Source organism: Phyllostomus hastatus, unplaced genomic scaffold (assembly GCF_019186645.2).
Source record: "Phyllostomus hastatus isolate PE091 unplaced genomic scaffold, TTU_PhHast_1.1 phas_scaffold_129, whole genome shotgun sequence".
Lineage (NCBI taxonomy): Eukaryota > Metazoa > Chordata > Mammalia > Chiroptera > Phyllostomidae > Phyllostomus > Phyllostomus hastatus.
Window position 1 is genome coordinate 10,376,166 of NW_025334009.1, and position 26,645 is coordinate 10,402,810.

At 55.9% G+C, this 26,645-nt stretch overlaps 1 protein-coding gene across 1 annotated transcript in view; it reads right to left on the reverse strand.

Annotated features, from left to right (window-relative positions):
- Positions 1-26,645, reverse strand: part of TTC21A (tetratricopeptide repeat domain 21A) — a 32,828-nt gene continuing 6,183 nt past the window's right edge. Inside the window, exons 6-30 of the mRNA XM_045857044.1 lie at positions 26,485-26,642; positions 23,325-23,432; position 23,262; positions 21,159-21,257; positions 19,992-20,184; positions 16,805-16,902; positions 16,412-16,612; positions 15,622-15,751; positions 12,994-13,151; positions 12,551-12,766; positions 8,040-8,278; positions 7,173-7,245; positions 6,970-7,080; positions 6,486-6,624; positions 6,210-6,313; positions 4,672-4,860; positions 3,655-3,765; positions 2,910-2,991; positions 1,881-2,031; positions 1,519-1,680; positions 1,192-1,384; positions 864-1,088; positions 460-580; positions 207-274; positions 1-122 (exon numbers count right to left, since the gene is read on the reverse strand). Of these exons, the coding sequence (XP_045713000.1) occupies positions 45-122; positions 207-274; positions 460-580; positions 864-1,088; positions 1,192-1,384; positions 1,519-1,680; positions 1,881-2,031; positions 2,910-2,991; positions 3,655-3,765; positions 4,672-4,860; positions 6,210-6,313; positions 6,486-6,624; positions 6,970-7,080; positions 7,173-7,245; positions 8,040-8,278; positions 12,551-12,766; positions 12,994-13,151; positions 15,622-15,751; positions 16,412-16,612; positions 16,805-16,902; positions 19,992-20,184; positions 21,159-21,257; position 23,262; positions 23,325-23,432; positions 26,485-26,642 (3,408 nt within the window). The 3' untranslated portion in view covers positions 1-44. The remainder of the gene's footprint in view (positions 123-206; positions 275-459; positions 581-863; positions 1,089-1,191; positions 1,385-1,518; positions 1,681-1,880; positions 2,032-2,909; positions 2,992-3,654; positions 3,766-4,671; positions 4,861-6,209; positions 6,314-6,485; positions 6,625-6,969; positions 7,081-7,172; positions 7,246-8,039; positions 8,279-12,550; positions 12,767-12,993; positions 13,152-15,621; positions 15,752-16,411; positions 16,613-16,804; positions 16,903-19,991; positions 20,185-21,158; positions 21,258-23,261; positions 23,263-23,324; positions 23,433-26,484; positions 26,643-26,645) is intronic.

The window sequence follows — 26,645 nt, forward strand, 5'->3', positions numbered from 1 at the left end:
CCCCCACGCAATCTCCGTAGGCTGACGGCTCCCACTGACCGCAACTAGGGCCTCAGAGACCCCTGGGCCTTTTCCAAAATCTCTTCTCTGATTTTGGGGTAGTTGGGGTGCTCCCTGAGGACCTGGGACAAAGAGAGAAAGGGTGCGAACACATCAGGCAGGGCTCCCCGCCCCCGAGCCAGGCCCTCCCTGCCATTGCTGCTTACATTGTGGCAGACTTCGATGGCCTCCAGGAACCTCTTGCCCTTCAAGTAGTTGAACGCCAGCCTGTAGCCTGTCCAAGGGCAGGGAGAATACAGCCCAGGTGGGTGGCCCTGCCGGGACCTGACCCAAGATCCCCTCTGGTTCCCACAGCCGGCCAGGCCGGCACATGGGCCTTGCGGTCTGGGGTCAGGGTGATGGCCCAGCTGCCAACTCCCTCCCTCCCACACCCGCCTGGGCCTGGATGGGCTGCCCTACCGATGGCGGGGTTGGCATAGTGACTGTACTTCCAGGCCAGCTCGTAGTTGGTGGCCGCGTCCTTGTAGGACTGCTCCTTCTCCATGATGAAGCCCATGTACTCGTAGGCCTTGCAGCAGGACTGCAGAGAAAGCGGGTCAGAGCCTCCACAGAGAAGGAGAAGCCACATCCGGTCCTGGTGCAGCCCCGCAGCCCCTCCAGCCCTGAGCCCTTCCCAAACCCTCTCCTGATTCCACGTTCCAGATGGCTACCCAGCCTAGGATACCTCTTCTTGCCTTGCTGGTGCTGCGCTCCCTGTTACCATTCTGCTCTTGACCCACCCCCCATCGGCTCTGCCCCGGACGCCTGCCTGGGCCCGCTGCCCTGCACCCCACCGCCCTGACCGCACGCAGCACAGCCCTCGCCTTGTTGTACTGCACACAGCGCCGCAGCAGCTCGGAGGCCAGGTCGAACTTGCCGCCCTGGCAGTAGATGTCTGCCAGCAGCAGCCAGCTCTTCTCCAGGTCCTCGGCTTCGGCCAGGGCCCACGGAGCCTTGGCCAGGCGCTTCAGCTGCGTGCGCGCCTTGGGGACCTGCTTCAGCAGCATGTAGGCCTGCGCCATGGCCAGCAGCGCGGAGACACTGTCCTTCTGCGCACGGGGTGGGAGGCCGGAGTCAGCATTGGGGATCCTCAAGCTCCCCCGCCTGCCCCGCCTGCCAGCCTGCCCCACCCCACCAGCCCAGCCGGAGCACCTCCGCCTGCGCCATCTCGATGAAGGTGCCCAGCGCGGTCTCCATGTTCGCCTTCTCCCTGGTGGCCAGCAGGCAGAGGCCCTGCAGCAGCCGCATCTGGGCCTGGCCCCAGGCGCTGTGCGGATAGAACTCACGCAGCAGCTTCTCGGCGGTGCGCACGCCCTGCTGCTCGGACTCCTTCCTGCCGGGGTAGCTGCGGTCGTGGGGTGAGCCTGGGGTTCCTGGCCCGCCCGCACCGCCCTCACCTGGCCGGGACCCAGAGGCCACGGGCTCTCTCCGCCTTTCCCAGGGTCCGCCCCTGCGCCCAGGGGTCAGCCGGGCCCTTACTTGCTCTCAGCCGCAGGGTTGTCGAAAGCCTCTCCTCCCACTATCTCGTTATCTGGATTCAGACAGATTTGCACCATGTAGTAGGTGGCGCTCTGGCCCCAAGTGCTGTCCTTGCGAGCTTTATTTAGGAACTTCAGAGCTTCGTTGGGCTGCCCTATATGCCTGCAGTGGAGGGGAGACAGCCAAAAATCAGATGGGGAGACCGAGGCCCGGGGAGTGCAGGGACACACAGGGGCCGCTCCGTGGGCCTGCCCAGGGCAGGGGCCGGATCGCTGCTCTCCCTGCCCCTGGTCTGGAAGCTAAGTTTCCGCTTCCCCAGCGAGCTCCTGACCCTAACTGCCGGCACACCCACCCCGACTCACCAGTGGTAGATGCCCGTGCAGTAGTTGAACCCTGGCTCCAGAAGCACTCGGCTAGACATCTTTCTGGCCAATTCAAAGAAGGTAGGGGCGTCTTCCAGCTTGCCGCTTCTTCGGAGCAGATCGATCAGTTTATTCAGCACAGGAAAATTGTCTGCAATAAGAGCAGAGACCTCCAGGCTGGGAGAGGCAGGAGGACCGGGAGACGCGGCCCCGTCTGGGCTGGGCAGGGGCACTGGGGCAGCATCAGCGTCTCCACTGGTCCCCAGTGTTGAGGGAATAACAACGGTGATGCTTCCAAGTGGTCATGGTCGTCACTACCAGTCACGCTGAACGTGGCATGAAGAGTTGTTGTTATTGTTGTTGTTGTTGTTTTACCTGTATATTAACTATACAATGAAGTAGTTACTCTTATTGTTCCCATTTTACAGATGAGGAAATGATACACAAAGAAGCTAAGAAATCTGCCAGAGTTGACACAAATGATGAGTGGAAGAACAGGATTCAGACCTAGACATTCTGGCTCCGGGACCCAAACCCCTAACGGCTGTGACCTGCTGTGTCTCCGGGCAGACTGCTGTGAGCCGGCTGTGTCTGGCACCATCCCCAGCAGAAAGGGTGGGGTGGGGCAGGGCGGGGGGACAGGGAGGGTTATGCTATAGTAAGATGCAATGGAGACACATACCAGGTGAGAATTTCTAGCTACTTCCAGGTGGCTGTGACCTCGGAATGGGACTTATGTCGACCCCCAGTGTCTGTGACCCGGGGACAGACAGGCTGTCCTGGGTCCCCTGCCAAGCACTGCCCTGCCCGAGACCAGGAACTGGCCCCCTGGACGCGGGAAGGACCAGCACGTTCCATCGGGGCTTTATCAGTTTCCTGCTTCTCTGGGAACAATCGGAGAGGAAGGGGCTTCCTCCGCCCGGTCAGGAAGGAGGGGAGAGGGCCCACCCTTCTGGCGAGAGCGGCCCTTGCTAGGTGGGAGCCGGTACGGGCAGTCCCGGGGGCGGCAGGCTCCACGCAGGCAGCTACCTGGCGCTCCCTCCAGGACTTGGTGGTACAGATTGATGGCAGCTTCGTATTTCTGTTTTCTGAACATCAGGTCAGCCATCATCTATCAGAAAATGCACACTGCTCCAGAATTCCTGACAGCAGCTTGCGTGGACATGGGGGGAGGCCGAGGGGGAGGGGGCAAGGAGAGAAGGTCAAAGAGGACATGGGCGGGGTGGGGGTGTAGCCTCCCTGGGCACCGGGGAAATCTGCCACGGAAGGAGCCCAGGAGGTAGGACTGCCTGGCGGAAGGGGGTGGAGGCCTGGGGTGAGGCTGGAAGTGGGAAGGTAAGACCAGGGCCAGACACCAGTGGGACCTTTTGACAGCTGGCAAAGCCAGCCCCTTCACCCACGTCTGAGATTCGCCACCTCCAGGCAGCAGAGGTAGAATGGGGGCTCCCCTCTTCTGCTGGGGTTGAGGGGTGGGAGCTTTTCCCACACACTTCCCCAAGCCCCTGGAACAGGTCCCACCCTCGCCTTCAACAACTGTGGGTGTGGTTTCCTCTGGAGTAAATCAGCCACACAGGCCTGGACTGTCCCAGGAGGGAGATGCTGCCCCCTGCTGCCAGCCCTCCCCTCCAGCCTGAATGAAAGACGGCAGGCCCTGGAGAGTCTCTGCCACACAGGCCTGGGCATCCAAGGTTAGGGGGGCTAGGAGGCAGCCTGCAAGTGGTCACAGGGAGGCTGGGGAGGGCAGGGAAGAGGCGCAGGGCTGGGGGGTTCTCACCACGGAGGCGGTCTCCTGGTTCTTCTCAGTCTCCAGGAGGACGGCACAGTGCTGCTCGCACAGGTCCAGGTGCCCCTGGAGCAGGGAGATCCGTGCCAGCTCCAGCACCACCTGGAACAAGGCCAGATGTGATAAACTAACCCTGGAGCATGGGAGGAAAACTCGGGGATCGATGCCTCGTTCTTGCACACCCCCGTTCTACCAGCCGTGACTGAAAAAGATGTCTCGGATTCCCCGGGATAACTGGCCCTCTTCTCCCACCAGTGCTCCAGCCGTACCATGTGTTTCACTAACGACCCTCTCAAAGGTGGGGGCTGGGTAACTAACTCGTACTCCTCCTTCAGCTTCGACTCTGACCTCACCTCCTCCGGGAAGCCTTCTGCGCCCCAGACTCTGGGACAGGTGCCCTTCTTCTGAGTTCCCATTGTGCCCTGACCCACATGCAGGCAGAGGGTGCACAGCACGAGAGCTGCCCGTGTTCTTGTCTACAGCCCCTTGCCTTGTCTACGGGCAGGGACCGTGCCCTGCCCCACGGTGTCTCCAGAGCCTGGCGTAGTAGCTGGCGCTATCGGAAATCTGTTAGATGAGTACACACTCGGTGAATGGATGCGTCTGTCACCAGGCTTCTCATTTACTCGTGCGGCGTGCACTCCAGCCGCCACTCCCTGACCGGAGCCAGACCTCCCTCGTGACTCCAAACCTCCTTGGGAGCCTCGCCTGGGCTTCCTGCCCGAGGTGTCCCTGGCAGCCACACTCTCATGGTCTCCCCACCTTCAAGGGGGACCTGAAGATGCCAGACTAATGTGACTTGCACAGCGTCTTCCCCACTCTATCCTCCACGAACGGCAGCCAAAGGGGGGGCCAGCCTTGCTCCAAGGGCCATGGGCGGGAGAGGCCCTGGGGTCCGCTAGAGCAGGCTCCCCACACCAGGGGTCCCATGCCCCTGACGCCCTTGCCAGGGAGCCTGGCAGGGCCTCGTGCCCCAGCAGGAGCAGCGTCTGGCTGCGAGGACCCCACCTTATTGTCAGTGGGCACGTGGGACAGCGCGTCCTTGTACGACCGTGCTGCCTTGGTGTACTCCTTCTCTGCCAGGTAGTGCTCCCCGAACTGGACGCAGATGGAGGCCGCCAGCTGCTTCTGTGAGGGCATCACCTCTGGCTGCTCCAGGGGAACCCGCTTCAGTACCCGAGCCTGCAGGTCCAGGGCCTTGGGAGACCGGTAAACTTGTGGTCAGGAACCTGGGGCCGACGCGCCAGACCTCAGGCCAACTCACAGAACATGCCCCGTGCTCACTGCAGAGCCTGCAGTGCTGGAGAGGGCATCTCAAGGGCCCTGGAGCAAATCTGGGTCACTGTGGACACGCGAGGCCACTGGCTGAGCACTCGGGAGGCAAGCTGGCACTGCCTCTGGGGCAGGTGCAGGGCAAAGGCACTCAAAACAAACCACCATTGTACTCGCCTTGTTTACCAGTGCTGCCCATCACACCTCAACACTTCCTGTGCTGTCCCACAGGCTAGAACAAGCGCACAGTAGGGATTCGATGCAGGCCACCTTGTGATGGATGCATTTATTCTAAAAATCGCCCTGCTGGGAATTTGAGGCAGCCCCACAAAAGGTCCCCGACACAAGATGACCAAGTGGGTAACCAGAGAGCGTCAGGCAAGAGGAAATGATGACGTCAGGGTTAGGTTTGGGGAAGAGGGCACAGGTCAGCACTGGGTTCCCCAGGGGCCAAACGGAGGAGTGGGAACCCCGTGGGGAACAAGGGAGTCAACCAAGCAGTCGGAGGGTAGGCTCTCCCTCTACTACTGCAGAATGCACCCCAGGGACACGTGCCTGGCCACACCCTTAGGGAGAAAGAGGAAGGCAAGGCAGGCATGGCCAGGAGCTGTCCCATCAGGGCATCCCGGTGGGGAAAGAGCAGGGGTTCGAATCTCAGTTCCACCACTTGCTAGCAGTGCAACTTTGGGCACACTTTTTAAAAAAATATTTTATTTATTTATTTTTAGAGAGGGGAGGGAGACAAAGAGAGAGAGAGAGAGAAACATCAATGTGCGATTGCTGGGGGCCATGGCCAGCAACCCAGGCATGTGCCCTGACTGGGAATCGAACCTGCGATGCTTTGGTTTGCAGCCCGCGCTCAATCCGCTGGGCACACTTTTTAATCTCCCGGAGCCTTACCTGTCAAATAGCAATGCTACGGTGCCGTTCTCAAAAGGCTACCGTGAGAATTAAGTGGGAAAGCAAACAGCTCAGTACAGAGCCCAGCAGGCAGACAGCTACGGGCACTATCACCATCACCACCAGCATCCAAGGTAACAAAGGCGTTACCTTGCTCCCTGCCTTCTCCAGCCCAGCCAGGCTCAGGGAGCCTTGGTGCACCAACCATTAACGACCAAGTAAATGGGAAGTGCAGCACAGAGGCGTAGCCACGTCCTCTTTTGAAGACCAAGCCTGGAGCCTTCCAGACCTGCAGTCCTCTCCTCCCTTCTTCAGCTCCTACCAGCACATGGCAGAGAAAGGGGTCCATGTCTCCATGTCTACTTGTCACTTACCTTGTTCAAGGTTTCCAGCACCTCTTCCTTTTTATGGCTCTTGTAAACCTTCGCCAGCAAAAGCAAGCACTTGACATCATTCATCATGGATGGGATGTCTGTGACTGCCAAATGGAAACGCACATTAGCGTTCTCTGCCCCCTGGGGAGCTGGGTGGGGGGGCGGAGGGTGTGCTGGGTTCAGGACCCCCGGGGAGTGCATGAGAAGAGAGCGAGTGGGTGGGGGCCAATGCGCCTGCTCCGAACGCCAGGGGACTGGGTGAGAATGCTGCCCCACCTACGTCATGTTCCAGGGCCTGCTTCAGAACTTTTTCTGCTTTGTTGAACTTCTTTAACTTCAGGAGCAGCTCGGCCAGATCGCAGCACAGAAAGTCCTGCCCGCTAATCTTCTGGGCAGCCTCATAATAATTAATGGCCTTAGTGCAAACAGGAAATGTTGGCACCAGGCCTGGGTCTGCGCTCGAGCACCTCGCGCTGCGTTCCCCTTGGCAGCCACCACGCCTGTGGGTCTCGCCAGGACACAGAAGCCTAAGATGAAAGGGCCCTCCCTGCTGGCAGGGCTAGACCTTCCACCTGAGCAGGTGTGGGGAGTGGTGGAGAGGTGCCAAGTTCTCCCCTCTGCATCCCATTCAGCAGAGAGTTGGGGTGGGGGGGCGGACTCAGCCACGCTCCTCCCATCCATACCCTCCCACCCAGGTTCCCTCCTCCATCTTCCCTGCTGGGCTGGTCCTCCCCACCTCTTCCCGCCAGCCCAGCCTGACCTTGGTGTACTGGTGAGTCTTCACGTAAGCTTGCCCAATTCTGCTGATCAGGGAGGCGTCATGGGGGTTCTTTCTATAGGCCTCGTCATAGACCTCCAGGGCCTTCTCGGGCTGGTGGGGAAAGTGCCAGGGGTCTCTCTTTCCTCTCCCACTGGAGGAGTGACACTGGGGGCCACTGGCAAGGCCATGAGGCCCCTGCTCACCTCCTGAATGTTCATGAAAGCATCGCCCAGTAGCAGGCTGGTTTGGGGGCCAGGCAGGTGTTCACAGAGCTCCCTGCAAAGGTAAGCAAAAGCTGGTCTCAGAGCTGTGCATCCTCCATATTCCCGAGTCCATCTCCTCCTCTTCTTCCTGCTAATTCTGGCTGACAGTCATTCATTCATCCAGTCACTTGGTCATTTGTTCATCCATCCATCCATCCAACACTCACTGAAAGCCCGATGTGCCTGAGGCATGGTGGAGCTACCTGAGCTCAGGCTCCCTCATCTGCCACCTGGACCATGGCCACAGCCTCCACCTAGCCCCCCAGACCCCTCTCCGTGAGGCAGCTGCACTGCTCTTTTTAGAACTCCCATCTCACTGTGTCACCCCACTGTTGATGGTTTCACTCCGCTGTTGGGAGGGTCTCCAGACCGCCCCTCCACCCAGCAGCACTGCCCTCCCACCTGAATCGCCTGGATGGAGTTTTGGCTGAGGACAGGGACCCGGGAGGCACCTCCAGGTCCCAGTGTGACATTATAGAGACAGCGGCTTGGGGCTTCAGTTCTTCCCCCGTGTCCAATTAGTCACACCCAAGTCACCAGACATTTCCTCAAGGACGAGCAGAGCCGGCGGGCAGAGCCGGGGACCAGGGCATAAGTTCATTCCCAAGGCTCCCCCCCTCAGACTGTGAGTCACGTGAGGGGGGAAGAGGCAAGGGGCAGGGCCGATTCAGTTCAGTGTCCTCCACACTCAGCAACAAGCCGGCCTGCCTGACCGACCACACTCGGATTCTAGCCCACAGTCAACTTCATACTGTCATCAAGTGCCACCTGTCAGTGGCGGCTGTCAGCGCACTGCCCGCAGCTTACTGGTAGCATCCGATGTAGAGGCCGACGTCCTTGCGAGTCTGCAGGTAGATGTTGGCCATCTTCTCCTTGGCTTCCGTGTAGCAGGGCTGCTTGGGCGTGATGTTCCTCAGCATGCTCAGCGACATGTCCACATTCCCCTTGCTCAAGGCCAAGTCCACGTTGGCCATGGTGATGCGGATCTCCTCCGGCGTGCCGCTGAACTCGTTGATGGCATCTTGCATGACCTTGGTGGCCTCGTGCTAAGACATGGGAACCCAACAGGCCCCCCGTTGGCCGCCGCCCACCGCAGGTGGCCTGAGGACATTGAAAACCTCTACAGGGAACCTTAGCGCTGTCCCCCCTCCCAGCCTGGCCCGGGAGAGGAACGAAACATGAAGACAGCCGGGGGCAGTCCTGCTAAATGCAAGCCAAGTGTAGGACGATCCACAGCTACCTGCGGAGATGCTTCCGCGGCAGAAAGAAAAGAGACCACTTTTGTGTCCAGGACCACAGTTCTGGCAGGGGGAAGGTGCCCAGGTAGGCTGGGGGTACAGAAACCCCCAACTGTAAGAACCTGCCTATCCCTTAGCACCTCAACGTCTTCCCACGGGAGACCCATGGATGCATCTCCTTGAACTTCCCTGCTTTCGATCACTGATATTCTGCTGTTAGGGTACTGGGTACATACAGGTCTCTTAAAAACTGCATCTTCATTATATTTGTACTCTTGATTGTTATTATTTTTAAAATCATTTTTATTGATTTTAGAGAGAAGGGAGAGAGAGAGAGTGAGAGAGAGGATTTGTTGTTCCACTTATTTATGCCTTCATTGGTTGCTTCTTGTATGTGCTTTGACCAGAGATCGAACCTGCAACCTTGGCTTATTGGGATGATGTTCCAACCAACTGAGCTATCCGGCCAGGGCCTGTGCCCTTGATTATTAACGCAGACAGTCTCTTTGCTCACTTTGGTGCTTTTTGTCTTGCACTCGGCCTTCTGGGCAGTTCTTCCCCAGCTGCTGCTTTCTTTCTGTTTGCCTGGTTGTATTCGTACCGATGTTTAACTTTTATCCTGGGGCTTTGGTTTTGGAGTAGAGGTCGTAGGGGTTCCACGGTTTACACCAGGGTGAGTGTCTTTTTCACTTAGTAGACACATTTATTTCATTTATAGTTTTATTATCACAGATATATATTCTTGGGCTTTTTGTGAATTTATTTAAAAATATTTTATTTATTTATTTTTAGAGAGAAGGGAAGGGAGGGAGAAAGAGAGGCAGAAAAACATCAATGTGTGGTTGCTTCCCATGCACCCCTCACTGGGAAGCTGGCTGGCAACCCAGGCATGTGCCCTGACTGGGAATCAAACTAGCAACCCCTTGGTTCACAGGCCAATGCTCAATCCACTGAGCCACACCAGCCAGGGCTATTTATTTATCTTTTATGCTGCTTGTGGTTTGCTTCATCTCTGCCTTTCCACGTGTGGCCTTTCTTCCTTTTCTTCCTAACCTTGATTGATGTGGTAAAAAACATATTTTTCATTCTACTATAATCTTCTTTCTATCAAGAAATACTTTGTGTAAACTGCCCTGGCTGGGTAGCTCAGTGGATTGAGCACCGGCCGACCTAAGGGTCACCGGTTCAATTCCTAGTGCGGGTACATGCTCGGGTTGCGGGGCAAGTCCCTAGGAGGGGACACTCAAGAGGCATCCATACATTGATGTTTCTCTCCCTCTCTTTATCCCTCCCTTTCCCTCTCTCTAAAAAGAAAATCTTACAAAAAAAAAAAAGAAGTATTTTGTGTAAACTACTATTTCATACTGTCCTGTGCAGAGATGGAAAATTGCATGTATATAGCTCCCTCACCACCACCCCTGCCCACCTCTCTTCCTGGATCTTTTCATGGGATATTAGTGTTATTTTGACTTTAATAACTTTCATTTCAAGAGCTTAGCAATTGTACTGGCTTAGAGTCAAAATTACTATAATTCTTTTAATGGCGTTACATTTAGATTTGTTCTATGTTTAAACGGACTTAATTCTGTCCTCTTTTCCCTCAGTTTTTTTCCCACTCATAAAACCTTCACTTCATTTCAGGTTTTGGTTGTCTGTATATCTACAAGTAGACTTTTCAGAAAAGTTGAACTAACACCATAATTCTTGAGTCATTCCATTTTCAGAGCATCCTTCCTTACATGTCCATACATGAAGGACATTCTGGGGGGCATCCTTCTCCCCTCTATGCTTCATAAATATCGTTCTATTGTCTCTCTGGATTTAGTACTGTTGAGTTCCAGAGTCTGAGGCCACATTGATTTTTTCCCTCTACCTGGATACATGCAGGAATCTTCATCTACACTTACACTGTCCATCCTTGATTTCCATAGCCTCATGAAGATACTACCATGAGGATATTTGCTGGTTGTAATGCTTTACTGCCGTTTCTCCAGTACAGAGGGCCTCCCTGTGATCACGTCTTCCCTGAAGGCACTGCTGTCCTACTATGTGTCTAATGCTTTCCGTGTCTTACTGGTGCTCTCTGCCAAAGGAACGTGGACTGCGCCTGTGTGGGCGACCTGTTGTCTGCTTGCTTGCCCGTCATCCTCTCAGATCCCCTCAATCATTTGCCCGGTTTTCTCAGCCCTTTCCTCCAGGCAGAGAGCTTCAGAAGGGCTCACCTATGTTCTCCTCTTTCTCATGAAATTATAACTTTATAACGGTACCGTTGTTTTCTGTGGTTACTCTCGTTAACTCTGCCAGCTGACTTTTCACCTTCCGCCTGATTAGGACCCGTGTCTTGATCTCTTGTGTTCCACCCTGAGCTCCTTTTACAAGACTCCACGTTCTTTTCTTTTCCTTTTCATGGAGTGCAGAAACAATTTTTGAAAAACAAATTTCTTCTCTTTTTTTATAGTACTTTCTCCTAAAGTATAATACATTTTCTATTTTTCCCTTCCTTCCCTCCTTCCCTTCCTTCCCTCCTCCTTCCTTCCCTCTTCCTTCCTTCCTTCCTTCCTTCCTTCCTTCCTTCCTTCCTTCCCTCCTTCCTTCCTTCCTTCCTTCCTTCTTCCCTCCCTCCTTCCCTCCCTCCCTCCTCCCTCCCTCCTGACTCATAGGTTCCACGCTGAACCCCGTCTGATCACTACCGGGAACAGCTCCATCTGACCTTGCCCTTTCTCAGACCTGGGCTGGGGAGGGAGAGTGCCCTGGCACAGCTGCCCTGGGAGCACCACCCCCTTCGCTTTCTCCTGTGGGGACAGCCTCTGTGAGGGGCTGGGGTCAGGACGGAATGCACTGGCTCCCCATGAGGGCCGCAGCTCACAGATCCGTTATCTCGGCCGAGCAAGCTGGGAAAGTGACACCAGAGCAGTTCCCTCCTCCGTGCCCTCTGGCCCACTTCCCTGATGAAGACACATCTGGGCCAGAGAAAACCACGGGCTTCTCAGGAGGGAGTTCTCGCTCGGCAGCCCTGCCCTTCTATGGAAGTGCAAGGTTCCTCCAGGAATGGCCCTGCTTTTCCTGTGGCTTGACCACATCCCCAGCGCAGAAAGTTTCGAGCAAATGCTGGAACCTCAGGGCCCCCTCCACGGCACCCTGCTTTCTCTCTGTCACCATGGTAACTTCTGAAAGGACAGGGTGGGGCAGGGGGGCGGCTCGTGGCCTGCTCCCCTTTACCCTCAAGCCCCATCCCAGTGCCTGGCATGAAGCAGGGCCTCCACCAACAGCCGAACAAATGACTGACTGCCAACTGCCCTTCAAGAGGGCCGCTCCCTAATTTTGTTGCAGGAGGAGATTCCTTTTCTGCCTTTAACTCTTTTGTGTCTTTTGGCAGATCGAAGGGAGGGGAGTACCACAGACAGTCTTCCACATCCCCATCTCTGCCCAGACGGCAACGTTTGACTTTAAGGACAAAAGGCCTCATGGGCTCACTCCTTGGCTGTGCCAAGGTCACCGCAGGAGGAGGCAGGAGGTGGCAGGCCTGGTGGCTCACGGAGATGGTCGCGGAGCTCGGAGCTCGGCTGACAGCCCCCTTCCTGGTGAGCAGGCGAGGGGGTGAGGCCGGGGAGGCCGAGGGAGTGTGCCAAGTCCAGCTCCCCTGCCCCTGTGCCTGCCAGACCTCCCGGGGCGCCAGGGCTGCCTCACACAGGCCGCACACTGCCAAACTCCGAGGGGACACAGTTTGTATAGACTACGGTGCGAGCGGCAGCCACTGGAAGGTGTGCACGGCCCCATCTGATCTGCCCAACCACCTGACGGCCCGTGGGCTCCGCCTCCCTGAGATCCCCACAGGGACAGTGAAGTGGGCAGGGGACAGGTCGGGCGGGTCCCAGTCTGGTTGAGACTTTATCTTGAGGGCACTGGGAGCCACTGAAGCCTCTTGGGCAAGAGGGAGGGAGATATGTTCTCAGATGAGCAGAGGCTCATGTAACAGCCCGAGTACACATCAGCCAGAACCAGAAGGCCTGCACCGCAGGCCTACCCCGGACCGCCAGTCCGTGCCCCAGCCCCAAGGGGGAAGAGCGTGGCCTTTCTTACCAGCTCCCCATTCATCCGGAGGGCGTCTGCCAGCTCCAGCAAGATGGACACCCGCTCGCTGGGCGGCACGCAGGGCCCGCGCGACTTCTTGCCTTCTTCCGTCTTCACAGTTGGTAGTTTTACGATCATTTTCAGGGTCTTTATGGCTTCTGGGTAGTCCCCGGACTTGTTGAGGGCCCTGGCCTTGATGAAGTGGTACAGGGGGTGGTCCCGGACCTAGATGAGCACAGCAGAGGGCGGGGCTCCGGGTCACGGCGGCTGCTCACAGAACACAGAGTGGACGGAGCCACAGGAGCCCGCTGAGCTCGCCCCCGGCCTCTGGGTCAGCGGGAGGGTCTGAGGGATGCCAGTAGCACCCGGGGCTTCTCCCCCAAGGCGAGTGGGACAACAGCTGGCTGGGCACGGGGATGCCGAGTGGGTGACGGGGCACAGAGGACCCCCACCTGGAAGTTGTGGCTGACGCCCAGCTCCAAGCAGTGGGAGCACATGGTGAAGTTGCCCTGAGCCAGGTAGACCTGGGACATGAGGAGGTGGGCGTCCGCGGAGGTGGGGTCCAGTTCCAGGCAGCGCTGCAGCGTGCTCTGGGCGTTCTCCAACTCTCCTGGAAATAACACACCAGCCTCGGCACCCAGGGAGCCCAGGGGACTCCAGGCACCCAGGGGGTAAAGGCAGAATGAAGCTTACATGTCCCGTTACCAAGAAGTACCCAAGTTGGGCATTTTGCCCAGTTCTGTTCTGCTTTGCTCAGAGGGCTCCTCCTAAAACGAGAACTACCCAGTTTTGGCCTTGACCGTGGCAAAGCCAGGAAACCTGAACCTCAGTGTGACACCTCCCTCCTCTCTGTAACCCTCAGGGACACAGCCACATCGCTCCCCTGTTCCAGCTGGAAGCTCTGGGGACACTTAAGTCCTTTTTCCTTTTTTAAAGATTTTATTTATTTATTTTTAGAGAGAGGGGAAGGGAGGGAGAAAGAGAGAGAGAAACATCCATATGGGGTTGTCTCTTGTACGCCCCCCCACTGGGGACCTGGCCCACAACCCAGGCATGTGTCCTGACCAGGGATCAAACCAGCAACTTTTTGGTTCACTCAACCCACTGAGCCACACCGGCCAAGGCGGGGCACTTAAGTCTTGATTCCCACACCTAAGAGCAGAACAAACCCTAATAACAACAGCAACTAGTCCTGCCACCACTCACAAAGCACCTGCTGCTCAATGCTGGCACAGGCAAAGCTCTTCAGAAAGGCTGGTTTAGTGTCTGCCCAGCCCTGCAAGGTTGGCATTGTTATCCTTGTCTTTTGTTTTTTTAAACTATTTTATTTATTTATTTTTAGAGGGAAGGGAGAAAAAAAGGGAGAGAAACATCAGTCGGTTGCCTCTCATACATGCCCCAGCTGGGGACCGAACGGGAAACCCAGGCATGTGCCTGACCGGGAATTGAACTGGCGACCTTTCCCTTTGCAGGATGACACCCAACCCACTGAGTCACACCGGTCAGGGCAATTATCCTTGTTTATTTAGATGTGAGGTTGGGACTCTGCTGATCTAAGTCATGGAGCTTAGAAGGGACAAAGCCAGCATTTAAATCCAGGGCCCTCCAGCTCCCGAGGCTGAGCTCTGAATGCCCTGGCACGGTGGGGCGGGGAGGCCTCCCTGCAGCCAGGCTGGCCCTTGACTGTGGCAGTGGCCTCCGAGGGGTGGGGTCCAGGGAGGGGTGGGGTGCAGGGAGCCGGGAGGAGAGCCCTCGTTCCTCAGCAGCCAGGGCCCTCCACCACATAACCTGGTGGGCGGGCAGTGCCTGCTCCCAGGTCCCGAACTCCCTGCTCCTTCCCTGTGTGCTGCAGAAATGTGAAGATGTCACCATGGTAACACAAGCAGCTGGAGACCTTGCTTTGGCCCTCAACCTGCTGGCGGCTGCCCGCACCCCTGAGGGAGCGCTCTGCTCTCACCTTGGACCCAGGGGGCCTTGAAGCTGTGGGTAAACCCGATATCCAGACGAACACCGGGAGGGCTGAGGGTAGAGACAGGGAAGCCCCCAGCAGAGTGCAGCCCACCAAACGCAGCACCAGAGGAAGGACACGCGGCAGCAGTCCAGGTCCTTTGGAAGCCCCCAGGACCACGGAGGTCAGCCTGGCTCTCGGGCAGACAGGTGAAAGGCCGCAGTGAGAGAGAGGACAAGAGGGCACCTACCTTCTACCCCCCTCTCTAGGATCTGGGTCTTGACATGGGAGGAGGAAGCTACCCTGGCCACCCAGAGGCTCCGAAAGGCCCTGTGACATTGGTCACGGGGGCCTCCCCGTGAGGCCTTCCCCACCGCCTGTTAAAAACGGCAATTCTGCCCTGGCTGGCGTAGCTCAGTGGATTGAGCGCGGGCTGTGAACCAGAGTGTCACAGGTTTGATTCCCAGTCAGGGCATATGCCTGGGTTGCAGGCCATGACCCCCAGCAACCGCACATTGATGCTTCTCTCTCTCTCCCTCTCCCTTCTCTCTCTAAAAACAAATAAATAAAATATAAAAAAAAAAAACAAAAAAAACCCCACAGCAATTCTGTCTCCTCCTGCCCTGCTTCGGTTTTCTCCTAAGAAACAGTACAATGTGCTCAGCTGCGATATCATCACTGGACTACAACCCCCCTGAGGGAACTTCTGCCTTTGTGACTGCTACGGTCCCCTGGTGCCCTGGTCTCAGGGCAGTGCCTGCACAGAAGAGTTCAGGGACTGTCACTGGGCCCAGGTCGAGCTGTTGGCAAAAGCTTGGGTGGGAGAGCCCCCTGCTGGTGAGGGAGGTGAGGACGGGTTCTGGAGGGATGGAGGCTGGACGGCGTGGGCGGGCCTGGTGAGCGTGTGTTTATGACTGTGAGTGGTAGTGTGTGTGACTGTGTTAGTGTGTGTGAGTGTGTGTCACTGTGTTAGTGTGAGTGTTTGTGACTGTGAGTGTGTATAAAGTATCCCAAGCAGGCAGCCCCTGGACACTCACTCAGGGGCAGCAGCCCACCAGATGTCCGAATAGTTGAACAGGTGTGGGAGGACTCAAGTCCCCACCTGGCCGGCCACCAGGACCCGCGGGCTCACCTGAGAGATACTTGACCTGAGCCATCACGTACAGGGGGTCGATCAGAGCCGGCGCTGCTTTCACGACAGGACTCAAGATCGCGGCGACTTGTTTAAGAAGCGGAGACACGATCTGGCCCGGCGACCGGGGCTGCGGGAACACGGGGGTGCGGCTGTGAGCTCCGCCCCCTCCTGACAGAGGCCCCCTGGAGAGCTCGGGAAAACCCTCCCAGAGAGGGAACTTGACTCCACACGAGTTTCCTGTCCACTCTGTGCTAGCCAGCGCCGGAGCGTGAGCCCCAGAGAACGGGGACTTTGTTCTGTCCGTGCCGTGTCCCCAGCACCCGGCACGGGGTCTGGCATGTGGCCGGGCACGCAGCGCACATTTGCGGAGTGACTCATGGCAAGGCATGAGGCTGTATTAGGCGAGTCAGATAGCTTCCTTGCCCACTAGGAATCCAGACTGGCTGGGAAAGCAGGACCAACAAGCAAAGACTAGCGTGCTCCTTAGAAGGAGGGAGCCCAATTCTTCCCCAGGATGAAGGGTGGGTCATGGCCCGGGAACCCGCTCCACCAAGTGAGGTCCCTGGGCCAGTGGCACCGGCATTACCTGGGGGCCTGGTTAAGAGGCAGGCCTTCTACCAATACCTGCCCTGGGACAACTCCCAGGCGACGCAAGTTGGAAGAGCACTGGGCTCCCCGGCTGCCTGGGGCTCGGAGCAGCCTGGTGGCTGGCCATGGGAGGTCCCTGCTTCTGCCCCAACCTGTACTCCAGGCCCCTCCCCGCCATGAAGATACACCTTCCTCTGACCTGCTTGGGGCAGAAGAGCAGGTACTCCTTGGCGATGCAGACCAGGAAGAGGGGGTTCAGCTTTTCCAAGTACTCAGAGCCCAGGGGCAGGCCCTGCATGCTGGAGAAGTGCAGCTCCGCCACCTCCCTCAGGAGTGCTGTGACCTCCTGCTCCCCACTGTGCTTCCTGGAGGCCAGCAGGGCTTGGAGGAAAACCAGCACCTGTGGGGACAGGCCCAGGTCTTGGGACCAACACCAGCAGGCAGGCTGGCTGTCGGGGTGGGGAGGAAGAGGGGCAGGGAGCAGAGGCCCAGGCTACCTTGGCTGCTCTCTACTAGAGACGGGTGGGGGTTGGGGTGGGTGTAGGGCAGCAGACACACTCCTGGGCAGCCCACACCCCCAGGGAGTACTGACCTCCGACGTTCCCAGGGACTGCTGCACCTCCTTCAGGAATTCCAGCTGGTGCGCAGCCTCCTCCAGGTGGCCCTCTAAGATCTGGCACCAGATGATCCCTGGGAGGGCAACGGAAAATGATGAGCGGCCAGCTCCGAGGCCCCACCGGCGGTCCCGCCGGCCAAGGAGCCGGGGAGACAGCAGAAGGAAGGGTCTCAGGGCAGGGCACCTTTTCCAGCAGCCTCCTACAGAGGGATGCATGCTCCTGGTGAAGAACTCAAACGCCAAGGCGATGCAGAAAAACGTCCCTAGCTCCTGTTCTGGCTTTAACCACGTCTCTCTCCAGGGGCAACCACCAGGAACGAGTTGGCTTGTTACTGTACACACATATTTCCCAACGGTTCACACAAATCTACCCCTTTACTGAAGATGTGCTATTCCGCTGTGGGTGTAACCACTCACTTAACTATATACAGCCCTATGGACGGGTGCCTCGTCTCACATTCAGTTTGTGTTTGATCACTAAATATTGCACAGCCGTGGTGAACGTTTTTTGTGTGTTCCAATTCCTGAAGCAGAGTGGATGGGTCAAAGGGCACGAATTTCTAAACTAGCAGTAGATAAGGGCAGCCTGTCCTCCAAAGATACTTGAACTGATATCACTGCCAAGAAACCAAAAGAAACCTTTCCTCACAGCCTTGCACGCATGCCTTGCTCTTTGCCAGTCGAAAAAAGTGGAGTCTAACTCGTTTGAATCCACAGGATTTCAATGAGGAAGAATGAACTGTCTTCTCATCTATTTAATGGCCTTTTCCTTTCTACTGGGGATGTTCTGTTCACCCCTCTTGCCTGTTTTTCTCTCGGGGTGATTTTACGTCTCTTCATATATTATGAACCCTTCGGAACACATGTTTTCTGTTAATTTGCCATTTACTGTTTCACCATTTTACAGTGTCTTTTGCCATCCATTAGTCTTAAGTTTTTGCACAGTCACATCGGTAAAATATTTTCCTTCACAGCTTTTGAGTGTGTGTTTCCGCTTAGAATCCCCCAGGGAATCTGAGTCTAAGTTAATTTTTATGTTTAAGTACTTCACGCATTTGGAATCCTTTTTGAGTATGGTATGAGAGGGGAGTCCCCTCCAGGTTTTTCTCAGTGGACAGCCTGGGTCCGACTGCGAGTTCTTGAAATTCTGTTGGTCTGAAATGCCACCTTTGGCATCAGAAGACCTGTTTCGGCCCCATGTTATCTGCTTGTTCGCATCTACCGGTTTGTTCCAGCGTTGGCCTCAGGCCAACTTAACTGTCGTCGTTGTTGGGTGAAATGTGTTGAATTGGGGAGGACAGATCTCCTCTGTCTCTGCTGTTCTTCTGTGGGCGCTGCTTCTTGACCAGTTTGGTGTCGTTATTTTTGACTGTGTTCCTGATGACCATCTTGGTTTTCAGTTCTATCCATCCCCCTCTGGCTCATCTGCGGAATTTTTTGCTTGGCCATCCCTTTGTAAATTTTCAACAACCCTCTATTGTTCTCTATCCCCCGCCCCCCCCCCCCAACACACGCACCCCTGCAATGGGCACGCTCTGTACTTAGTGACACCACAGCCTCTGGCGCCAGCCCACTCCGGAGGTGTTTTGTTGGGGAAGTCTTTTCTGTACCCGCCTTCATGCTGCCCCTCGGGAGCCATGGCTTTGCCTGTTCCGCCCAGCCCCTCATTCAAACTGCTGCAACGGTTTACAGAAGGACTGGACGCAGGAGTACTAGCCACTGGGCAGATTTCCCGGACTGTTAAGGTTACCGACATCCTCGGACAGGCCAGTTAAGGTGGCGAGTCCAGTCCGTGCTCGGGCGGGCTTGCCCTGGGCCGGAGTGCGAGGGCCTGTCCCGTGGACTTCCCTCCTGGCTGCCCTGACCGGCCGGGGCTCTCCCTTGAATGAGGAAATGGGGAAGGGCTCAGCTTGGTGGGGGAGTGTTTTAGGGGGTTTCGCCTGCGCCCTGAGCAGCCACGGCCTTGCGCCCTTCACGTCCCTGCAGTGGTGGGAAGCCCCAGGGGGCTCTGCTCCTCCGCTCCCTGGTGAGTCTTTTGGACTCCACCCCGGCCTGTCCACGATCCGCCCGTAACCTCGCTGGCTGCCCCACGGTGTGTTTTGCTCCCTGCCTCTGGTGGCCCTTGTGCTTTCAGTTTTTGTTTTTCCCGGAGCTCTCTGCAGAGAGCTGGTCTGCTCGGTCCCCAGCTGAGCCGTCTCCGCCCTGCTGGCTCTTGGGCATCCAGACTCGCCGGGGTGACTATGCCTGTGATGCCATCTGCTTTACGGCTTCTAGAAATGGGACGTTCTCAAGGTTCCTGGTCCCCTGACAACGCCTCTCCCTATTTCTACGGCTGCATTCATCTTTATTAGGTGCCTCCTGCTATTTTCATGGGATCTGGGATGAGGAGGAGGGACCTGGACGGCAGAGTCAGCCTGACAGGTTGAACCGGAAGTGAAAGCTGACCACCCTGACACCTGTGTGGCCCAGACGAGGAGCCCAGGGCACAGAGAGAAGTGACGTGCCCCAAACGACAGAGCTCCTCAGGACCAGGGCAAGGAGCGGGCCCACCTCCACCGCCCGAGGGTGTGGCTTCCGCGACCCAAACTGAACACTGCTGGTTTGACTTCTTGGGGGACCGTGGGCCTTTGGAGGCCGTGAAAAAACGTGCAGAATGAAAATCGGGCTCTGCAAAATTCACTTGACATTTTCATAAAGGGGGGAAGTGTCTGCACAGACAGGGAAGTAAAACTCTCAGAACGACTCACCGAGGTGGCCTTCCGGCTCGGGGGCCCGTGGAGGGAGGGAGGGTCTTTGGAGGCAAGGCTAGAGGCTCTGGGGCTGGGAGGGTGCTGGGAGGGTGCCTGCCACACTGGCCTTGTGGGGCGTGAGCGGGGGCGGGGCTGACCGAGCGGAAGGGCCAGGCTTCCCAGGGGTCAGACCATGGGCCTCAGGGTCTGTTGCAGACCAGAGCAGCTCTGAACGCATGTCTGAGAGCTCCTGTGCCTCTTACATCTAGGCTTGTAGATTCACGGAAAGGCACCCTGTCATATGGTGCACCCCCAAACTCACACCCCCTGGGGACAATGCTTTCCCACACCTCTCTTTTGGACCCACAAAGTCTGCCTTGCTTGGCTCCCAACACCTGTTCTCCCGCCCCACCCTCCGCCCAGCCTGCGGAGACCTGTCAAGGCAGCCACGCTGTTCTCATCCAGTTTCATGGCCTCCGAGTACCACAGAGACGCCTCTTTCACCTGGTCCTGCAGGATGAAGAGGTAGCCCAGCTCCACGGCCACGTGGGCGCAGGAGGGCGTGGCCATGAAGGTGCGCTTGATGAAGTTACACACCAGCCGGACAATCACCTGGTGCTTCCCACACTGCAAGGAACGGACACACAGGGGTGGGGAGACCAGTCGGTCCAGTCTGTCTGAACCCAGCTACCTCGGAATTGGGGGACACTTCGACAGGCCTGGGGCGGGGGGCTCAGGAGAACCTGAGGGGCATCTGGCGTCCAGGCAGCTGGCTCTGCGTTCAGCTCCCGAAGAACCTCCCACTGGCCACGTCTGCGGAACTTGCCTCCGGCCACAGGGACAGTAATTCCCCGGCCACAGTAATTAGTCCAACAGGCCCCCAAGAGGTTGATCAGAAACTGGAGCTGGGTGACAGAGCTCTTTGTGTCCTGGTGCTGGGAAGTGGCCCTAAAGGCTGTGGGCAGCCACCTCCCCTGTCAGGTGTGGAGAATGAGGCAGAGAGAATCAGACGCAGACGTGGGGGGACAGATGGCCTCCCAGTGGCATTCGACCCTGCAGTCCTGGTCTCTGAGGCCCGAGAGCTGCCCGTGTTCTTAGAGCAGGTCCTCCCAGTAAATCCTGCCGGGGCTGAGGGGTCCGGCAGAGTCAGACTGTCCGGCAGCCTGGGCTGTCTCACCTTGCTTGGTGTCAGGGAGGGCTCCCAGGCAGGCCAGCTTTCCCGGGTCACTTGCACAGAAAGAATGTGGGGGTGGGGTACCCAGTACCCCGAGGTCAGAGCTGGGCATGGCTGCGCTGTACAACAGCCGAAAAGACGCCTCCCACTCTAAAAGCGCTGCCAGACCTCGTCCCCCTGATCTCAGCATCTCTGAGGGGCGCCTGGGCCAAGGGGACGGAGCCCACGTGGTGCAGGCACTGGCCGGAGGCAGGCAGGGCCACGGGGTGTGAGGGACACCAGCCTGAGAGGCCCAGTCCGGGCCAGGGAGAGGAGAGGCGGGGCACGCAGGGAGTGTCCAGAGGGACCACAGCTCCCCGTCCCACCCACGCACACAAGGAACACGGTGAGAAGCAGGGGTTCGAAAACCAGGAAAGGGCCTTCTTACCAGTCTGCTAACCACAAGAATTTTTTTAAGATGGAGGCTCGGGTTTTGGGGTTCTCTCGTCTCCAGCGCCTTAATCAGATTTTTAACGTGGTCAGCAGCCTGCGGCGACAAAACAGAGAGTGTCCGAGGCGGCGTGTGAAACGGGAGTTGGGTGGAGTTTCTCGGCCCTGGCTGCACATTCCCATCCGCTGGGAAACCTTGAAACACCCACGGCTGGGAGCCGCCCCGAGGTTTGGCTTCAACTGGACTCGGCGGCTCCAGGCATCACCCGGCTGCAGAGACCTGCAGGCGGAGCTTTCAGGGACACCACTCCCCCCTGCAGCAAGTGCTGGCGCTGCCCCTTGAATCTGTGAAGAGGGGCCGCGCCCTTCAGACCCACCCGGGGCAGAGCCAGGAGCCAGCTGTCACTGTGCCGTCACTGTGCCCACACTGCAGCCCACCAGGCCAGCAGCAGACCACCTGTGGCATGGTGACAAGTCACCACACTGGCATCTCTCTGTCATTCCAGGGAACCCTCCCAACGGCCCTGTGAGTCGGTGTTAACCATCTGAGCTTTCCAGTCCAGCGACTGTAGGGCTCAGAAGGGCTGGAGAATTTCCCCAAGGTCACCCAGCCTACCAGGTGGCTGACTCCAAAGCCCGTGTTCTTTCCCACTGACCCCTCTGCCCACTCCCTCCCCAGGAGCAGGGAGGTCTCAGCTGCGAAGGGATGCCAGCAGAGAAACCCCGATGGGGTGGGTGGGTGGGTGGGTCCGCTCTGTTCAGTCAGCTCAAGCTGGATTAGAACTGGCAGCTTGGGCTGGGCTGCAGGGCAGATCCCAGGGTCTGAAGTGGGGGCGAAGGAGGGGCATCACATGCTAACGGTGCCCGTGAACCTAACCCTCAAGCCAGGGCCCAGGAGGTCTTGCCCAGGGCTCCGGGGTCTCAGGGAGCTGAGGACAGGCCTGTTTTCTTGTCCCTATCCTGGGACAGTGCTTAGTCCCTTTTCAAGGGTTCCACCCAAGTACAGACTGTCCCCTCCACCTCATCCCACCCCACAAAATCTGAGATCCCAGCACTGTGCAGGAGGAACCAGAATTGTCCTATTCCTGCCACGGCCTCTTAAAAGCTCTTGCTCCACCACACTCTCCACAAGGTGATGCATTTACTCAAAAGGCAAGTTTTGGGCTGGAAACACGAACTCTTCTGGAAAATAAGAACCTGTCTGAGCATTGAGGTTTCATGAAGAATTCCAGGTGTTTCTGACTGCATTGGAGGGCTATTTGGGTTTCTTTGGAAAACTATGAGGTGCAAGTGTGGGGCTGGGTTGTGCCTGGTCAATATCTGAGCAGTTCCAACCCTTCCCTAAAAAAAGGCGTTACAAAAAGCAAAACCAACAATAGCAAGCCCAGGCTGGTGTGGCTCAGTGGATTTAGTGCCAGCCTGTGAGCCAAAGGGTCACTGGTTCGATTCACAGTCAGGGCACATGCCTGGGTTGCAGGCTGGGTCCCCAGTAAGGGTTATGCGAGAGGCAACCACACATTGATGTTTTTTTAAAAAAAGGCATTTCCTGAAATCTGAAACACAAACCAGGACTTCTATCAGTTAACATAGATCAAGGTGATATAATGCACCAGGCACTGTTCCAAGTTCTCCCACTCATCACCTCACTTAGTCCTCAGAACAACCTTAACACAGTGGTGGAATTATCTCCATTTTACAAATGACGATCCTAGGGCTTACCCAGGAGGAGACCCGTCCAGGTGCACACAGGGAACACATGGCAGAACCAGAGTCAGCCTCATTGCCTGCCTTTGGAACTGTACTGACCACAGACCAAACCAGAGCTGAACAACCTGGCAGGGAGTACGGGGGAGGGGGTGGAGATCCAGGGAGCACCCTCTGAAACCTTGATCCAGGAGGTGATGGAGGTGCTATGCAGGGTCCTCCTGGGCTATGTTTGTTTCAAAAGGCTCAACTTTTTTTTTAAGATTTTAAGATTTTATTTACTTATTTTTAGAGAGGGGGGAAGGGAAGGAGAAAGAGAGGGAGAGAAACATCAATGTGTGGCTGCCTCCTACCTGCAACCCAGGCCTGTGCCCTGACTGGGAATTGAACCAGCAACCCTTTGGTTTGCAGGCCTGAGCTCAATCCACTGAGCTACACCATCCAGGCCTCAGGGCTCAACTTCTGAGTCTTGAAAGAACTTACTGTGGTTATATTTCCTTCTCTTGCAAGCTCATTCACGGCTAGAATTTGGCAGGCATCAATATTTCTTTCATCTTTTTCTAAGATTCTGAAATAGGAAGAAGAACCATGTGAATTGAGAGTATCCCAGGCAACGCTAGGACGGTGTGGCGGTGGAAACTTCTGATCGTGTTCCAATATCCATTCTTCCCTTCTTTTAATAATAGAACTGGTGGGGCATATGGCTACCCAGAATAAAAACTACACTTCCCAGCCTCCCTTGGCAGCTTAGGCATGGCCATGTGATTACGTTCTGGCCAATAAAATATACATGAAAGTGCCCAATGTGATATGCAGTGGTGCCCTTTCAGCAGGCCTTCCATCTCTTTCTCCTCCCCCTTCCTGCTGGCTGGAAGGTGGACCTTGGGAGCCACATCCTAGGGTTGGTAGGGCAGCAAGACAGAAAAGGCCTGGGACCCTAGAGAGTTAAGCTGCCACCCCAGCCCTGGGCCACCACCCACACTTTTCCCTAAGAGGGGAACAACCTTTTACGTTATTTAAGTCACTTATTTTGGGATGTCTCTGTGACATCAGCCAATTCCTACCCCAGCTCACAGGGACATGACCATGGTACCAGGGTCTGGGGGGGCGGGGGGTGTTGGCAGAGAAACGAGTGCTGCTGTAGACGGAAAGTAACTTTGGTCTCCATCACGTGTCACTGTGAACATGCAGTTTCCGATCACATTAGGAACTTTTCAACATCCTGTTCCTTTATAGGAAATTTCCTAGTTTCCAGTCTGGTCAGGGAATGGCCTTCTGTTTGATGGAGGGTTACTCTAAGTAACATGAAAATTCTAACATGATTAGGCACAGTCCACATTCAAGCACTTCTAACCATTTACAATGACTATGAAGGTACTATGAACCTCACACATTAGAAAATTTTAGTTTATTTTTTTTTAAGATTTTGTTTATTTTTATAGACAGAAGGAAGGGAGGGAGAAAGAGAGGGAGTAAAACATCAATGTGTAGTTGCCTCTCATGCACAACCCTACTGGGGACCTGGCCCACAACCCAGGCATGTGGCCAGACTGGGAATTGAACCAGTGACCTGTCGGTTCGTAGGCCTATGTTCAATCTACTGAGCTACACCAGCCAGGGCTAGAAAATTTTTAAAAAGCTTTAAAAATACTTATGGACTGAAGAACTGGAATGGATATCAGAGAGTTCTTAGAACCAAATGACACGAAAAATACTCCACATCAAGATGTGTAGACACTGCTAAAATGGTACCTCAAGGCCAGTCATCAAATGAAATCAGTATATCCTAAAAGAATATGAGAATGGGTTAGTCAGGCATCTGAGTCAAGAGTTAGAAAAAAACAACAGAATAATTCCAAAGGAAGTCGTCGCCAGGAAATAATAAAGAGCAGAAATTAATAAATTAGAAAACAAAGGTATAATAGCATCAACAAAACTCCAAGATGGGTCTTCCATAAGCCTAATAAAAGAGACGAATTATTTTAATACTGATGAAGAAAAATGAGAGAGAAGGGAAAAAATAAATGATATTAGGGACGACAAGGGAAACACGTCTAGAACCAGCAGAAATTTAAAAGTGGGAGAATGCCCCTGGCTGGTGTGGCTCAGTGGATTGAGTGCCAGCCTGCGAACCAAAGGGTCACTGGTTCAATTCCTAGTCAGGGCACATGTCTGGGTTGTGGACCAGGTCCCCAATAGGGGGCGTGCAAGAGGCAACCACACATTGATGTTTCCCTCTCTTTCTCCCTCTCTGAAAAGAAATAAATAAAATCTTAAAAAAAAATAAAAGTGGGAGAATTCCATGAACATCAGTAGCTGTGAACACTTCCGTGAAGGAAGGTGTCAGGTGTCAGCCCAACGGCAGCAAACACTGTCTTCCCGCAGGCAGGCGCAGCAGGGCCCGGGTGAGGCGGCCGCATATACCCCTGGCTGCGGTGTTCGGCCAGGTGCTTCTAGATAACCTGTTGGCTCAGGTCCAAGGATCCAAAGCCAGCTCTTGACCTAGCTCCTGCCAAAGACACTGGCCACGTGTCAACAGAGAGAGGGATGCCGAGGGCCCACAGGGTCACTCTTGTGCCCCTGGGGCCCAGTGGGCTGAGAAGGGTGCGATCACTTCCCATTCCCTGCCGGCCCCCATCTCTCTGAGACTCAGATTCCACTGGTCTCCAGGGGAATGATCCTCCCTCCGCAGGGAAGGAAGAGGTTTGTCTGTGTTTTGTTTTCGTTGGAACTGTGCTGTATATTATCACAGAATTTATTAATAATTCATTGTGATGACTTGGCTATTCAGAAAAAAAAATAGTCCATGAGCTCTTTTTAGGGAGAAAATTAGCATCATACATGTTAGAGTTACTTGATAAAAACAGTTAACATGTTAAAGAGATAAGCCTCGGTTATCTAGAAAATTCCATCCTTGGAAAAACGTCCATCAGACCTCCGGCCCTGAGGCTGTCTGCATTTCTCTTCACGGAGAAAATGCTTCGGGGCCAACCTGCTACACCTGGCAGCTGGCTTCCCCGAGTTTCAGGAACTCCCCACACCTCCGCGGTCTTGCGGACGTGGCTAGCCTCCCACTACCGGCTTCTCTCGGTCACCAGAGACCTTTTCTGCCCCAAGTTTACATTAAAGTAAATTACACTCATAATTTTAAAAGGTTCCAAATAATACAGGAGTCCCTAGTGCCCTACCCCCACTCCTCAGAGAGGACTGCTTTTCAGCCTGTGGTCTTGCTGCTTTGGGTTCTTTAGGTAGTTCCTTCCCTCTCTCCTCTAAACAATACGCTTATACCTCTTGATACGCCCATGTCTTTTTCCATGGGCTGAGCCCACAGCCTGGCTACATTGGGAGCAATGCTCCCAGCAGCCGAGCTACTGGGCCAGAGCGACATGCCCATGTCTTGGCTTGTCCACTATAGGCCACAGTGGCTGGGTCCTGCCATGACAGGTAGGTGTTGAGTTTACATCAGTCCTGCCTCCCCTCCCCCTCCCGATAAGACCCTATCAGTGCTCACAGCTCCTGCAGGGACGATTTTGTCTTGTCTTGTTCCATCCAATACCCAGTACCTCCCATCTCCCCACCTCGTACGACGGGAGCGTGTTGGCGGCACGGTCGCCCCTCACCTGTGTCCTGTTTCTACCGTCTGCTCCCAGTCCTGCCGAGCCAAGAACAGCTTCATCTTCAGGACCCAGGCGGGCAGGAAGCTCCCCGAGAGGACCGTGATCTGGTTCACCACCTCCAGGGCCCCCGAGTAGTTCTGCTGTGTCATGTAGTACGTTGCCTG